Source organism: Takifugu rubripes, chromosome 4 (genome assembly GCF_901000725.2).
Source record: "Takifugu rubripes chromosome 4, fTakRub1.2, whole genome shotgun sequence".
Classification (NCBI taxonomy): domain Eukaryota; kingdom Metazoa; phylum Chordata; class Actinopteri; order Tetraodontiformes; family Tetraodontidae; genus Takifugu; species Takifugu rubripes.
Window position 1 is genome coordinate 10,721,873 of NC_042288.1, and position 14,692 is coordinate 10,736,564.

The window sequence follows — 14,692 nt, forward strand, 5'->3', positions numbered from 1 at the left end:
TTCACACACCCCACAAGGGGGCGCCATACAACACAAAATCTGATATCTACCGTAAAAAGCAACAAAAGAGGTGTCTTTCTGTTTTATTTTTAATCACGGCGGTTTATTCTAACAGATATTATATATGACATGATTGTCTTGTCTCATTTCTTGTGATATTATGTTGCCCACGTGTATGAAGGGGCCAAGTAATTTAAACTGCACATCAATTCACCGGTCCTTATGACAGATTAAGCACTGCGAATCAACCAAAACGACCATTTATTCGCATCAAGTCTCCTGATAATTTAGTATGGGCGTGAATGAGGTATACGTCTCATGAACTTTAACAGTTTTCCTCTGCTTGGCTGTAGCGACACATCAAGCATGCGTGGTGGAGGCCGAGGGGCTGAGCCGCTCAGCACGTCCTCAGGAAACTGATACAGCTAACTAACGGTCTCAAGTTAACGAGGGACAGCTCTGCCCAGAGCGGAAGTGCGTATTTCAGACTAAAAGCATGGGAAGATTTAATTAATTGTGGCGCAATAAAAGTGTCGACCTGGCGTCTGCACCACTTACTTAACCGTGTATTTGATTACGTTTTTCTGTACATTAATCGTCAACAATACGTTTGGCATCCTGATAGTTATTTTGGAGTCCAAATGCATATGCCTTATAGTGCAGTTTTATATTGAAATTTTAACCGGAAACACATATGGATAATTCGGCTACCTTGATGCTAACCCGCTAACTTCTGTATGGTCAGCACACCGAGGCATGTACATTTGTTCTCCGTGTTTTATCCGCTATCGCCCAGTTAGTGATGCTGATTCCGGATTGAGTCTTCGAATATGGGTGAATAAATGTCGCTATCTGCCGTTTCGTCGTTAGAAAAACGTCCGCGGCCGCCTGTGCGGAAGGGTGAACTCTACTTCGCAGTTATCCCTCAGCGTCCTGTGCACACAGCTAACTAGCCATGATGCGATTATGACGAGAAGCCGTCAGGGGAAGTTTTAATTAACATTGTTGTGGCTGGACGGCCCCATTAGCAGCGTGTTTATGTCCTTTAAACCTCCGTACGGTGTCATTTCGTTAGCTATTTGAGCCCGGGAGGAACCGCTGTGTTTTCTTGGCGGAAATCACCAAGAAGAGACCGTTTCCACCGCCCTGTAGTTCACGTCCGGAAAGATGTCTTTCTTCAATTTTCGCAAGATTTTTAAGCTGGGGCCCGATAAGAAGAAAAAGCAGTACGAAAATGTCCACAGAGACGTCAACCCGGAGGAAATTTGGGACATCATCGGGGAGCTGGGGGACGGAGCATTCGGCAAAGTGTTTAAGGTAACGTTCCACATCCGCCTCGGGGCTCGAACCTGGTCCTTCAGTTACCGAAATCAGTTAAATATTAGCACTTAAATCAAACCACAAGTCCAATCTTAGCTTTGCGCCCTTCAAATCAACACTTAAGTTCTTTTGGTGGAGGTTTTTATTAGTGTTATTGTGATTAAAAACGGATCAAAACACCTTCCTGGGACTGATTTAAGTCACCAAAGTCCCTGTCCAGCTGTTGTCAGGTGTGGTTCATTCCAACAGAGCAACAATGGAACACAAAAGGGAGAGATGTGCTGTTTGTGTTGACAGAGCAGCACAACTGTCTCTTTCGTGCACGTCTCTGACAGGTGCACAGGGGTGCAGCGCGCATTATGGTGCCAGGAATACATAACGTGCAGGCAATGGCTGCACATCTGCACCGACAAAGTTCTAAAAAGTAAATAAGAATGCTGGATCACGCACTTTTGAAAGAGGGAACACGTGTATTTGTTAACAGGCTACAGATTAGTGGATGCGCGTGCGTAATTCACCTGTTATACCAGCACAGGTTAGCATCTTTAACCAGTTAACAAGAAAATCGAAGCCAGACGACAAAGAGAAGGATCGGCGCGTCATGTCTGGCCTTTTTCTTCAGTGGATCAAAGAAAAAATGCTTTTAGAATCTTTTTTTCTGTCCATCCTGAGTCCACATAATGCAGCTGGGTTGGTAAAAGTCCCTGACCCGATGACACATTTCGAAATTCTGCTGAATGCAAATCAAGGCGTGGAGGTTTGACACAGTTTGAGTTGTACCCAGAGGTGTCGGGGGCTCGTTTGAGTAGCTCACGACACAAACACATCTGCCTTTGCCTCATCAAGTTAATATTTAATGTCCCTGCTTGTGTATTTGTGTTGGACTAAGAGAATACACTCACACACAATGTGTATTAGGTCAGAATTGTGTAAATATAGGGTGTGACAGCCTCTGCGACACTCCAGCCAGACTCTCCCGCCCTTTTTTTCCCCCTTAACTCCCCAAGTTTGTGTCAGTATCCATAAACATTGTGTGCACGGTTGGCTTCTTTCTCCACTTTCATCCCGAGGAACCTTAAATCTATTTGATATTTGTTAATCCCAGTTTAATGTCACATAACATGAATTTGGAGCAGCTGATGGTTAATGCGTTTGACCTTTTAGTTGTTGCTTCAGAGGAAACAGAAAGAGGAGGAGGGGAGGGAGGAGGAGGAGAAGGAAGCCAACTTGACAAAATCGGCTCGCGTTAGTGCCGCTTGGGTTCCTGTTGTAAATATTAGACTTCATTAGACCGGCTGAATGGTCACTCTGGATCATTTTATTCACACAAGTGTTTAACTGTGCTTTGCACTTTATCCATAATTAATAAAAGAACACTAAATGACTCCCTTTGTTGTCAATTTTTGCTTTCAGGCTCAGAACAAACAGAACGGGACTCTCGCTGCCGCCAAGGTCATCGACACAAAGACGGAGGATGAGTTGGAGGATTACATGGTGGAGATCGACATTCTGGCCTCCTGCGACCACCATCACATCGTCAAGCTGCTGGATGCCTTCTACTTCGAGGGCAAACTCTGGGTAAGGAAGCCAGGGCCTGGCCAAATGTTGACACTCCTCCTGTGGTTCTGGAGACAGAAGCAGGGAAGGCGTCACGCATGGAAAAACACCAGTATGATAATATAAAAGTTTACTTTAATACTTTTTTCCCTCCCAGACAGCTTATTTAACTGCAACATTGCTGTACTACTCGCCTCATAGAAACATCTGATTCATATAATACAGATCAAACATTAGCTAATGTATTTGTAACTTGATAGCAATGGAAGTATCTGAGTTCCTGCTCACGATTTTAAAGTTGCGCTTCCTGAAAATCTGGTGAATAGACTGTTATGTGTTGTGGTGTCCATATAAAATATCCCCAGTTCATAATCATCCGGCAGCCACCATTTTTACAAGCTGTTTCAGAGTAAAGTGGATTCCCTGGGCAGTTTGTACACACTCAGTAGAATCTAATTCTGTGTGCAGTCAGAGGCCCCAGAACAATTAGATCCTGGCAGGTGGTGTCATGTGACCATCCTTTGTGGATGGGTCACATCTAGAGGATGATAATGGAAAGGTTTTTGTGGCTGGAGAAAGTGCCTGTGAATAATTTAGCTGTGCTCACGGGCTGTGTTTTTCTCCAGGCGGCGTGATCAATGTGTAACTGAGTTAATAGAGCGACGTCTTTAGCAAATGTTTGACATTTTAGAAGGACAGAATTAAGAGTTTAAACCTGTTTGGCATTTCATTTACCGGTAGGTTGAAATGATGCACAGGCAGCAGCAGAAGTTGGGCGCAGTGTTCACCATATTTCCTATCAGGCCAGAATCAGAATTCCAGCAGAAATTAGATTTACCCCCCCACCCAACCCAGAACAACAGCTTTGGTTTCCTCTCTTCATTTACTGGACGAAGCTGAATAAACTGCACTCCGTAATTTTGACAGCTATTTTTGTCTAACATCCCATTTCACAAGTTCCTAATATAGGTGAAGTACTTGGGTTGTATCCATTACATCAGCTAAAGTGGGGAAATATTCAGCTTTACATTATAACTGCTACCATTAAGAATGTTATGGTCAACCGATATGTGGCTGTTTGACAGAGAAGAGCCACATATCGCCTAATCAATCCATATTATAGATCTTTGTCCCACATATATTATATTCCCTTTAAGCACTTAGGAGGATTTGCTGAGTTGTGGTGCATTCTGTGTATACATTGTTAAGGCTGTTCTCCACTGTCGCAGATTCTGATTGAGTTCTGTGCCGGCGGTGCTGTGGATGCCATCATGCTGGGTAAGTCCCACACTCACGAGAGGAACAGAAACTTATGGCACGGCCTTGGAGTGTTTTGCTTCATCTCCACGTGCCAGCTCTCTTCTTCCATCCCTTCCAAAAGCCTTTTGTGTGGGTTTTTTCCCCTTCGTCCAGATGGAGAGCCTATTCCAACTGTGTAATTACTGCAGCTCAGATTTCAGAGCGGTCAGTCCGCTTCAAATATGTGCAGGTTCTCACTTTGTACGCTTAGAAAAACTCAGAAGGTGTGATTTTCTTATTGCGCCATGAGTAACGTTTGTCATATTCTCCTCTTTGGTTTGTCTGAGTGAACAGCTCTTCTCCCCAGGTCGGTCCAGTCAGACTTGTCTGCTGGCTTCAGAGCTGCTACCGAACGCTTCTGGGTCGTCGTATTTCATGTTGATATAACAATCTGGCTCCGTCTGCTTTTATAATAATGTATTAGGAAAACCACCTAACAAGATGTGTTTATCCACAGAGCTGGAGAGACCGCTGACGGAACCGCAGATCCGCGTGGTGTGCAGGCAAACCTTAGAGGCTTTGATTTACCTACACGAGAATAAGATTATACACAGAGATTTGAAAGCTGGAAATATTCTCCTGTCTCTGAATGGAGAAGTGAAATTGGGTAAGTTCCGGTTTTGTTTTTTTCTTCGTTTGCACGTTTGTTTGCAGCATTTGTGGAGGATGGTTTGAGGCTCAGCTCATTCATGTTCCAGCTAAGATCACATTTAGACCACAGAACTTTGGCGATTTCCCTCCTGCTTATGATATTGGAAGCCAAATTCCCTCACTTGATCCCTTTGCCATCAGTAGTTTGGCAACCAAGCGCACCATCTGTACCATGGATGCTTGGGAGACGTTTTATTTCATAAAATTATTTATTATTCACATACGCTGGTTCCTCCGTACGGAAGTCGGCGATTGGTTGCGTAATTTTTGAGAAGTAGAAGCATTCAGGTTGCTACGGTGGCATCCAGAGCCGTTAGTTCCCCCGATGATTCATGTTCCGTAGGCAGCGGGTCATGATGCAGCCTGGCAAACAATAATTCTCATCAGGCACCGGGGACTTAATGAAGGATTGAAAAGTGGGAAAACAAGGGCAGCTCTGAAGGTGCGCAGGTGCTTCAACTGCTGGAAATGATGCAGGCTTTCCTGCCATCTTTGTGGACACTTGTAATTATGGGAAATGTCAGAGTACCTCCCATCCCAATAAATCCACAGCACATAAAGTTGATCGTTGTAATCTCATTCTGCTTTCAGCTGACTTCGGGGTGTCTGCTAAAAATACCAAGACCCTGCAGAGAAGAGACTCTTTTATTGGCACTCCTTACTGGTGAGTCATGCAGCATGCATAAAAGTGGGCATTGTCCCAGTTTAATGTGATAATGGTATGTATAGAATAATTGATTGGAGGAGAGATAAAGCCTCTTCTGTGCAGTGGCACAAAATCAGACAGGTGTGTGATGACCGTATTTAAGCAGCTTCCTGTCAGTGCGAGTGTAAATGAAGCGCAGGTGTCACGTTAGCCTCTCCTCTCCATTTATTTCTGTTCTGGTTAAACGACGTGACTTGATATACAGTCTTGCTCCGAATCCAAAATGTGCTCCATGCTAATCAGAGACTTGCTGACTTCTGATTATGCAGGATGGCCCCAGAGGTGGTGATGTGTGAAACCTCCAAAGATCGTCCGTATGACTACAAGGCTGACATCTGGTCCCTGGGGGTGACTCTGATAGAGCTGGCACAGATCGAGCCGCCAAACCATGAGATGAATCCTATGAGGGTGCTGCTGAAAATAGCCAAGTCTGAGCCGCCCACACTCATGCACCCCTCTCGTTGGTGAGATGCTGCACTGGCAACGAGTGAAGCGTATTTGTAGGATTGATTATGTAGTGAGACAATAGTCTTTTTGGGGTTTTTTTCAAGGTCACCAGAGTTTAATGACTTCCTGAGAAAGGCACTCGATAAGAATGTGGACAATAGGTGGAGTTCCGTACAGCTCATACAGGCGAGTTTCCTGCCTTTATTCATTCATTGCTGTTTTGTCCCCTGTTTGGATTTGCATATTCTAAGTGCCGTTTTCATTTTTGCAGCGTGCTACTAGATCAGATAGTGAATGCAGAAGTTGATTCCTTGTGCTTGTCTGTCTGCAGCATCCGTTTGTTGCCAGCGTAACTGACTGCAGACCTCTGAGAGAGATCATCGCTGAAGCCAAAGCTGAAGTCACTGAGGAGATAGAGGATAGTAAAGAGGAAGAGGAGGAGGAGGAAGAGCCCGACACACCTGTGGTACATGGTTTCATTGGTGTACTCGCCTGCACTCACTCATAACACGTGGATGCTCATTCATTTTTGCTCATTTAGGCGGCTCCTGGTCACAAACGGGGGCCATCGGATGTAAGTGTGGCCAGTTCAGAGGATGAAAAAGTCCCAGCAGCTCCCGCCGTGCTGGAATCCGTCACTGAGAAGTCTGCTGAGGACCACGCTGGTGATAAAGGTCCCGACCAGCAGCTCCAAACAGATGAAGTTGACAAGAGCGTTGAGGAGAAAGTTACTGAAACATCTGAACTGAGTGGTGAGGATGCGGTACCCAGCCATGACCTGCTCTCACAAGGTCCTACTGAACCAAAGCAAGGTGTCCAAGCTGAGGGGCTTCCTGCTGAGACTGTAGGAGCAGGTCCAGAAGCAGCCGTGGATGCAGACGTCTCTGCCCATGTTGTAATAGATGGTGAGGAAGTAAAGCAGGAAGAGGGACTCACCCATATAACAATAGAAGAAAAAGAGATTGAGGAGTCGGAGGAAAAGAGAGATGCTGATATAGAAGAACAAGTGGAAGATAAGCCAGAAAAAGCAGAAATTATACTGGAAGAAGAAACTCAAGAGGAGGAGCCACAGCATAAAACGGCAGAAGACCCAACCGAAGATGCAGCTGAAGGAGCAAACTTGGATAGAAACGCAGACAGTATAGATGCAAATATAATAGATCCAGCCAGTGTGGACGTGACTCCCACCAACGCTCTGGCAGAGCAGGAACCCGTAAAAGGTCGGCTGGAGGAGAACCACGGGGATGAGGCTCCTGAGGAGAGGGAGCAGCCTGAACCAGATGTGGAAGCAGAGGCTTCTGGACCAACTGAATCCGCAAATGAGTCTGTCGATGAAGCCAGAGACACTGTGCAGGATTCGGAGCCGCGTAAGTACGTTCCCGCAAAGGGGAACGAAGACGAGAGCACCTCCCAAGATGGCGTCTCCGTCCTCGAAAGTGAGACGGATTCCGAAAGCAAGGTTGATCATGGAAGCCCTGCCACGATCAAACCAGATGTGGAATCCGATTCTGGAAGCAGTTCAGCCGCTGACAGCAACAGCCTCGACCTCAATCTGTCCATCTCCAGCTTCCTGACCAAAACCAAGGAAGGCAGTTCCATATCTCTGCAGGTAAGGTTACATCCACCACCGCTCATTAGCGCTGCGTGATCACCACACCTGAAATCCTTGAAATGTCTCTATTTCTTGGAAGGAGTCAAAGCGCCAGAAGAAGACTCTGAAGAAGACGCGCAAGTTCATGGTGGACGGTGTGGAAGTCAGCGTAACGACCTCAAAGATAGTGACAGATAATGATGCCAAAAATGAGGAGATGAGGTTCCTGAGGTGAGCCTGTTTCCTGTCTGCCTACCACCATGTTAGTAGCCAGGTTACTATGGAGGCCTAGTTCTTTGACAGTTCACAGCTCCCGTAGCCTTTGCAAGGCCCATGTGGATTATCTCCCATGATAAATGCTACTTTATTTTACAGCCATGTCCCAGTTTGCCTTTTAAAGACATCCTGCTCTGAATGTTTATACGAGAGCTCTTGTTCATCCGTATCGCTTTAGTAGCTGATTCAGAGAGTTTAAAAAGATCACTTTAAGACAATTACATTTGAAAGTGAGCGGTGAGTAACATCCTAACAGCGTCACCAGTTCGCGGATGAATTGGAGATAAAAATAAAGCAGGGGCTCGACTGCTGTTTAATGTGGATTCTTTCAGGCGCCAAGAGCTGCGAGAGCTGCGACTCCTGCAGAAAGAGGAGCAGAGGGCGCAGCAGCAGCTCAGCAACAAGCTGCAGCAGCAGAGGGAGCAGATCTTTCGACGCTTTGAACAGGAAACGACTGTGAGTCCGCACAGCCGTCCTACAGCGTCATTTTGGTTTAAGCTAAACCATTAAGTTACTCTGCAACAGACTGATTCAGTATTCATGCTGGAAAACATTGGGATTAGTTTATAACCTGCTGCAATTGACCTAAAATATAAATGATAAAATACGAGGCGTTCTTCACAACAGCTTACTGATGCTGCGTTTTGAGAAAGCCAACACCAAGCTGTCATTTCCAGGCTAAGAAGCGTCAATATGACTTGGAAGTGGAGAATCTTGAAAAGAAGCAAAAGCAGACCATCGAGAGACTGGAACAAGATCACACCAGCCGGCTCCGTGACGAGGCCAAACGCATCAAAGGGGATCAAGACAAGGAGCTGTCCAAGTTCCAGAACATGCTGAAGAACCGGAAAAAAGAGGTATGTCCATGCATGGCTGTGGCTGCATGTAGGCTGACTGTTGATTCATCTTAATTTGCATGTCATACATGTCCACTGTCTGTGTTTAATAACACAGACAGTGGACAGTGGTGTCAGATCATCTCTGGTCTGGTGCTTTTTTCCTTTTCTTTGCCTGATAATGCACGTATGCAAAGAGAGCCAGGAATTCCAGACGCCGCTCCGCTTCCAGCTCACTGTGGCTCTTGTGTTGTCATTAATCTCCTCTGTTTGCCTCTCAAGCAAAACAGTGCCGGCAGGATAAAATTCTGACATCGTTTATGTGCTGCGTCCTCTCGACCGACGTGTTCTGCCTACGCCCCGGTTGTAGCAGCTCTGTTGAGACAGTAATCAGCAGCTACTGTATGTGGTGAAGTCTTGGTGGCGGTGGTGCTGACAGCGCTCTGTGCATACTTCCTTCATTTAAATGCTTCTCTCAGTCCCACTCTCTTCGTCGTGGCTTCTCAGCTGCATTATTGTGAGGCAAATGCATTTTTGTATTGTTTTAATTGCAGAATTTGTGTTGTTATTGAAAATGTCTGTTTTATATAACAAATATTTCTTGTATGAATGTGTGAGGTGGCTTTGGTCTTAGGGTCGGTCGGCCATGTTGGGAAAATGAAATGAAATTCCAAATAAGAGTGTCTGATATGGAATCATCTTTAGAGTAAATAAAACCTTAATATATATATATAAATATAAGTGAAAATAAATCCGCTTGGATGAATCTTTCAGTTCATAACCTAACAGCTGCACACAAGATGTCCTGAATTCTTGTTCTCGTGCCTGGGAGTCTGTAAAATTCCACCTGGCATTTCTGTTTCGCTGAATATTTCACCACCAATGGATTCCAAATGGTTTGCGATCATAAATCACATTTCTTTAAATGTCTGATACACATACATCCTTCATCGCCTTCATGAAAATAGCCTATAGTCTACAAGATTTCTGTTTTTCAAGAGAAAAATTCAGTCCACATTGACTGACTGTTTGATATTGGTAATGATTCCATCTCAGCTCCTCTTTATTTAGGCAAACTAATCAGCCGCTCTCATTATTAATGCAACGGGAGAAACTCCTTTTTACACTAATCTCTTCTGCGATGTATCGCTGATATCTCCCTCTCTCTTGGCAAATGTATAACTGGGCTCTGACAAGTGTAGTTCTGACTGGTTCTGATGCGGCTGTGGGATCAGAATCAAACCTAAATCAGATCCTCTTAAATCACGGTGGCGGGACGCAGCCCTGCATGTCTCCTATGAGTCGGGTTTGGGTGATTTCCAGATTATCAACCCGTTTTTGAAAACGCACCATAGGTCAAAGACGAAGTCGGACAGTCGCCCAAACACATGAGAAAAGAACTCATGAAACGCTTAAAGGAAGACCTGTCGCTCCTTAGAACCGCAGAGGTAAACTGTCACCTGCTGTCCAACTAAACACTCAATTTCTCTCCCAATCTGTCGTCACCTTCTCGTTTCTGCACATAAAGAAATATTCATATCAAAGGAAGTCAAGCAAACTGCTCCGTCTGTGCAGTGAGTGTTTTATCAGATTGATTCTAATGATCAGCATGATGACCAACTGGCCCTCTGTTTCTGTACTTAAAGAACCCTGGCGTTTAAAAAAAACACCCACCTGTTTCTACTCTGAATGTCTGCGCTCAAATCATTTCCAAACTTTGTTCTTCGGCTCATCTTTTCCGAATCAGCCTCATGTTCAGGCTTGTACTTAAAAGGTTGCAGTCAGGTTATTTGCACTCACGCTTGAGCCAGTAGCATGAAGAGTAACTATAAAAGTGATGCCGTTAAAGGGAAAGTTCCCCCCAAATCAGAAGCATCTTGTCCTCCCGTCGGGGTTAATAAGTGTTGAACCACAGATGTGTGTTTCGTTCAGGATACCTCAGTAGTGCATTTATTGCACCTGTGGTGCATCTTTCCTGAGATCTGGGAACCACCCGTTATGCCGCGTGCTTCCGAGTGCTCCAAAAAGAACACTTGCGGGTTTGCGAACTATTTTGCACGCTTCACTTAAGGTGACGATGCATATGAACATGTGTAGCTTTAAATGTTAGAGGTGTCGCATCTTTATTGGACAGATGTGGGGGGTTTTGTTTAACTTTTTGGGGTGAACTGTTCCTTTTAAAGTCTGACTGTAGCTGCTGCCAGCATGAATAACCGTCATCAACTGTTACCGTGCACCACCGGCTCCTAACGTTCCCGCTGAAATAAAACGGGCTGCGCGCTTCAAACTCATCGCGACGCCCGCGGATGGGCAAGGACGGTGTTTTTCGCGACAGAGGCGGGATGAGTGTGTGCGCTGGTGTGTGTCGGCCTGCTGTGTGTCTGTCCCTGATCAGGGCGAGTGGCGCCGTGTGCTCTCCTCCGCAGGCAGTGGCCCAGGTTATGGTTCAGTCTTTTCAGTTGTCCTCATGCGCGCTCTTCAACGCTCAGATGCAGGATGTAAGTCTCCCCCCCTTCCCCCCCCCCCCCCCCTTCTCGTTTCTCTCCGCCTTTGGCCCATACTTAGATGTGAGAGGAGATAGGCGGCAGGGCAGCTTGTGGTGTTTCAGTTTCACAGCTCAACACATGTAAGCATGGGCGTTGTTGTGTGCTCATCACTGTTTGTGCAGTGGTTCTCTCTTTTTGCTCCCGCTCAGTATTTCTCCTCCACCAGTCCACCAGTCTTCCACATCTGGTCTTTATATATATGGTGTTTCCAGCGCATCGTTAGCATGATGAAATGATGTCATACAATAGGGAGAAGTGGGCCGTAATTGTAATGTGCCTTTGGTTTTTCTACCGACAGCTCTGTCATTCAATGTCCCCTCTAAAATGAGCTTAAGCTGGTCTGTGGAAGATGTGAACGTCGATGTGAATGTCGTCTCACATAATACTGAACTGTTAACTCCTCTTTCTTCTTCTCTTCACCTCCATTGTGGATCATTGCCATCCTGAGTGTCTCCTCTGCTGATTCCAGTCAGTCATGTGACATCTCGGTGCCCTTCCACTAGTTAGCCTCTAGATGTGATCAGTTTGGCGCTCGTGCCATTTGCAGTGTCTTCCTCTCTGCTGTCCCTCTGATCATGATGACGGTGCTCACGGCCTCTGGCTGCTTCTTACTCCTCTCCCTTGGAACATCTGCAGGAGCAGGAGTTCCTCCAGAAGCAGCAACAGGATCTAGATGGCGCTCTGAAGAAAATCATCCAGCAGCATAAACTAGAAATTGCCACCATTGAGAGAGATTGTCTCAACCACAAGCAGCAGCTGCTGAGAGGTAGGCGGTGGCGTTTGCTTTAATCTTTACCTTTCCTCTTGGCTTTGATGCCCTGATGTAGTTTACAAAAATTAAACAGCGTGCTGGGGCTGGTTGGTTCTTTGTTTTGCTCTTTTCAACAAGCATGGACATGTCCCCCGTCTCCCGTCTCATCCCTGTGTGAATGTGTCTTGTAGCTCGGGAGGCAGCCATGTGGGAGTTGGAGGAGCGCCACCTGCAAGAGAAGCACCAGCAGCTGAAGCAACAGCTGAAAGACCAGTACTTCCTGCAGAGGCACCAGCTGCTGAAGAGGCACGAGAAGGTCAGGAGTCAATAGGGACGCCTCCGGGGGGGGGGGGGGGCGGCTTCAACGGGGCCGCCACACAAACGCTGCACCTGTCTGTTGTAGGAGATGGAGCAGATGCAGCGCTACAACCAGAGGTTGGTCGAGGAGATGAAGAACAAGCAGACCCAGGAGAGGGTTCGTCTGCCCAAGATCCAGCGCAGCGAGGCCAAGACCCGCATGGCCATGTTTAAGAAGAGCCTTCGCATCAACGCCGCTGCCGCCATCACCCCGGAGCAGGAGAGGGAGCGTGTGAAGCAGGTGCAGACAGCACGCGCCTTTCATTTCTATTCCCCAGCCAAATAACAGAAATCACCCACACAATATATGGAAAATGGCTTCTCACCGTTATAAAAACTTAAAGAACCGTCGCTTTGTTGCCTCAAAGGCACGTCAAATCTTCACTACGTCCTTATTTCAAAACAACAATAACAATTCTCACCTTGCAAAAACGGCAAAGTGGCTTTTGAGCGCACGGAAAACAGGCAACAGTTCAATAGAAAGTCGCATGTAATCCTTTCGCTTTGTGTCGGGTTAATATCGGTCCTAAAGGGGTTTTTTTTTGTGTGCTTTGGTTCAGTTTGCTGGTCAGGAAGAAAAGAGGCAGAAAAACGAGCGTCTGCATCAGCACCAGAAACACGAGAACCAGATGAGGGATCTGCAGCTGCAGTGTGACTCCAACATCAGGGAGCTGCAGCAGCTGCAGGTGGAAGCACGCCACGGCTCCTTGGAGCCACCACGCCACCAATAACTGTCCTCTAGTAACAGCTCACATGCTGAAACCACTGATTTTTAGTGCTTTAAAGCCTCGCGTTGTGTTGCAGAATGAGAAATGCCACCTCCTGATCGAACATGAGACGCAGAAGCTGAAGGAGCTGGACGAGGAGCACAGCCTGGAGATGAAGGAGTGGAGGGAAAAGCTGAGGCCCAGGAAGAAGGTATTTTACCCGCCTCTCCCTTTCCCTACAGTCGCTTCAACCATCGCGCTTCTTGTCATTTGTATCTGCTGCCCCCTGCAGGCCTTAGAGGAGGAGTTCACGCGAAAGCTCCAGGAGCAGGAGGTCTTCTTCAAAATGAGCGGAGAGTCCGAATGCCTTAACCCCACCACCCAGAGTCGGGTATCGAAATTCTACCCCATCCCAAACCTGCATAACTCTGGCTTATAGCCTGACGGCGTGCCAGTCTGCTCGCACGGACTCCCCGCTGGAGCAACATCCGCTCTGCCACTGATTAAACACAAAAATGTCCCCCCTGTTGTGATCCCACCAGTCGTGAGCATGACGTGCCTACACTCCAGCTCCACGGGAAACGTCCAGCGGTTGATATGCACTTTTTTTCCCCCCCTCGGCATGTTTAAATTTTTAAAGCGTGCGTTTGGTCCCAAAGGCCAATCCCGCTGCTCCGTTTGGTTGAAACACAGCCTGCTACAGTGTGAATGATCTGCAGTGCCTCACGCGCTTGTTTCTCCCTCCTCTGGATCTTCTGAAGCTCACAGTGAATACGGAGCCGCCTTCTCACCGCGACGCCCCGAGAGAGGCCGTTTCAGTCCTTGAACAGTTAACGATTTCGCCAAACTCCACGTCATATTTCAGCAACGCTACAGAAAAACGTCCTGAAACACGTGCGCGAGCCGCTAGACTCACAAAAAGTGTCACGTCTGTCGCGCGTCGTCCGAAACGTCGTCGTCAGGTGGAGAGTTCAAAACGAGAGGAATGTACCGCGTCGTAATCCCCCCGTTGTCCACAAAAGAATTCCTGGGAGCTCTTTTCAACAACGGTCGCAAACATTATCATTTGGTCGTCCAGTTTGAAGAGAACTGAGCCGTACGGGAATGTAAAGCTGTTGATTTGCACTGTTTCGCCGCGTAAGGAAAATATGCAGTCGTGAACTGTCCTGTGACAGCAAGTCGCCTTTTTCTCTCCCATTTCCAACATCAAGCCTTTATTTCGGGGTCTTTAATATCACACAGGCATATTTAGGTTTCCAGACACGTGTTCCTGATGTATAGATGCTGTAATGTTTCGCTCTTGAAGCCAGCGTTGGAAGGTAGCGCGCTGTCGCTGCGTGGATTTTAGCGTGAGGAGACGCCTGGCGCAGTATTCTGGGAGCATCCATGGGGCACATTTCGAGAAAACCAAGATTTCCTTTGCCACACGTGCGCACATTCATTTCTGTATGCTGAAATTAACATGGAGTGCTTTTTGTTATGAATGCTGGATTTTTATTTTTATTTTTTAGGCTGTCTTGCAGATCACACCATAACCCCGCCCCCTTTTGTTACATCATCAAACATGTATTTAAAGTGTCTTATAAATTGACATATTTTGTTGTTGTAAATAAAATATTGACTGTTTATTTGACATGCTTTTCAGTTT

At 46.5% G+C, this 14,692-nt stretch overlaps 1 protein-coding gene across 3 annotated transcripts; it reads left to right on the plus strand.

Annotated features, from left to right (window-relative positions):
* The first annotated feature begins 698 nt into the window (after window positions 1-698).
* Window positions 699-14,677, plus strand: slka (STE20-like kinase a). Of its 3 annotated transcripts, none has more exons than XM_029835094.1 (19): window positions 699-1,317; window positions 2,734-2,898; window positions 4,107-4,155; window positions 4,634-4,783; window positions 5,419-5,491; window positions 5,803-5,997; window positions 6,085-6,166; window positions 6,312-6,446; window positions 6,522-7,589; window positions 7,672-7,802; window positions 8,180-8,303; window positions 8,525-8,704; window positions 10,039-10,131; window positions 11,866-11,995; window positions 12,172-12,296; window positions 12,384-12,578; window positions 12,898-13,023; window positions 13,142-13,255; window positions 13,337-14,677. In XM_029835094.1, the coding sequence occupies exons 1-19, from the start codon at window positions 1,168-1,170 to the stop codon at window positions 13,481-13,483; spliced, it is 3,432 nt and encodes a 1,143-aa protein (XP_029690954.1). In that variant the 5' UTR covers window positions 699-1,167; the 3' UTR covers window positions 13,484-14,677. The 3 variants fall into 3 exon arrangements, with proteins under 3 accessions (XP_029690954.1, XP_029690955.1, XP_029690956.1); XM_029835095.1 differs by lacking the exon at window positions 10,039-10,131 and adding an exon at window positions 11,110-11,181; XM_029835096.1 differs by lacking the exon at window positions 10,039-10,131 and having other exon boundaries at window positions 700-1,317.
* Window positions 14,678-14,692: the final 15 nt, after the last annotated feature.

Excerpts from the sequence above, each read along its gene's own strand:
- slka (XM_029835094.1), top strand. The coding sequence starts at position 1,168 with ATGTCTTTCTTCAATTTTCGCAAGATTTTTAAGCTGGGGCCCGATAAG. Across the intron at positions 4,784-5,418 it reads GAATGGAGAAGTGAAATTGG|CTGACTTCGGGGTGTCTGCT; the intron begins GTAAGTTCCGGT and ends TTCTGCTTTCAG. Across the intron at positions 12,579-12,897 it reads AGAGGGAGCGTGTGAAGCAG|TTTGCTGGTCAGGAAGAAAA; the intron begins GTGCAGACAGCA and ends GCTTTGGTTCAG.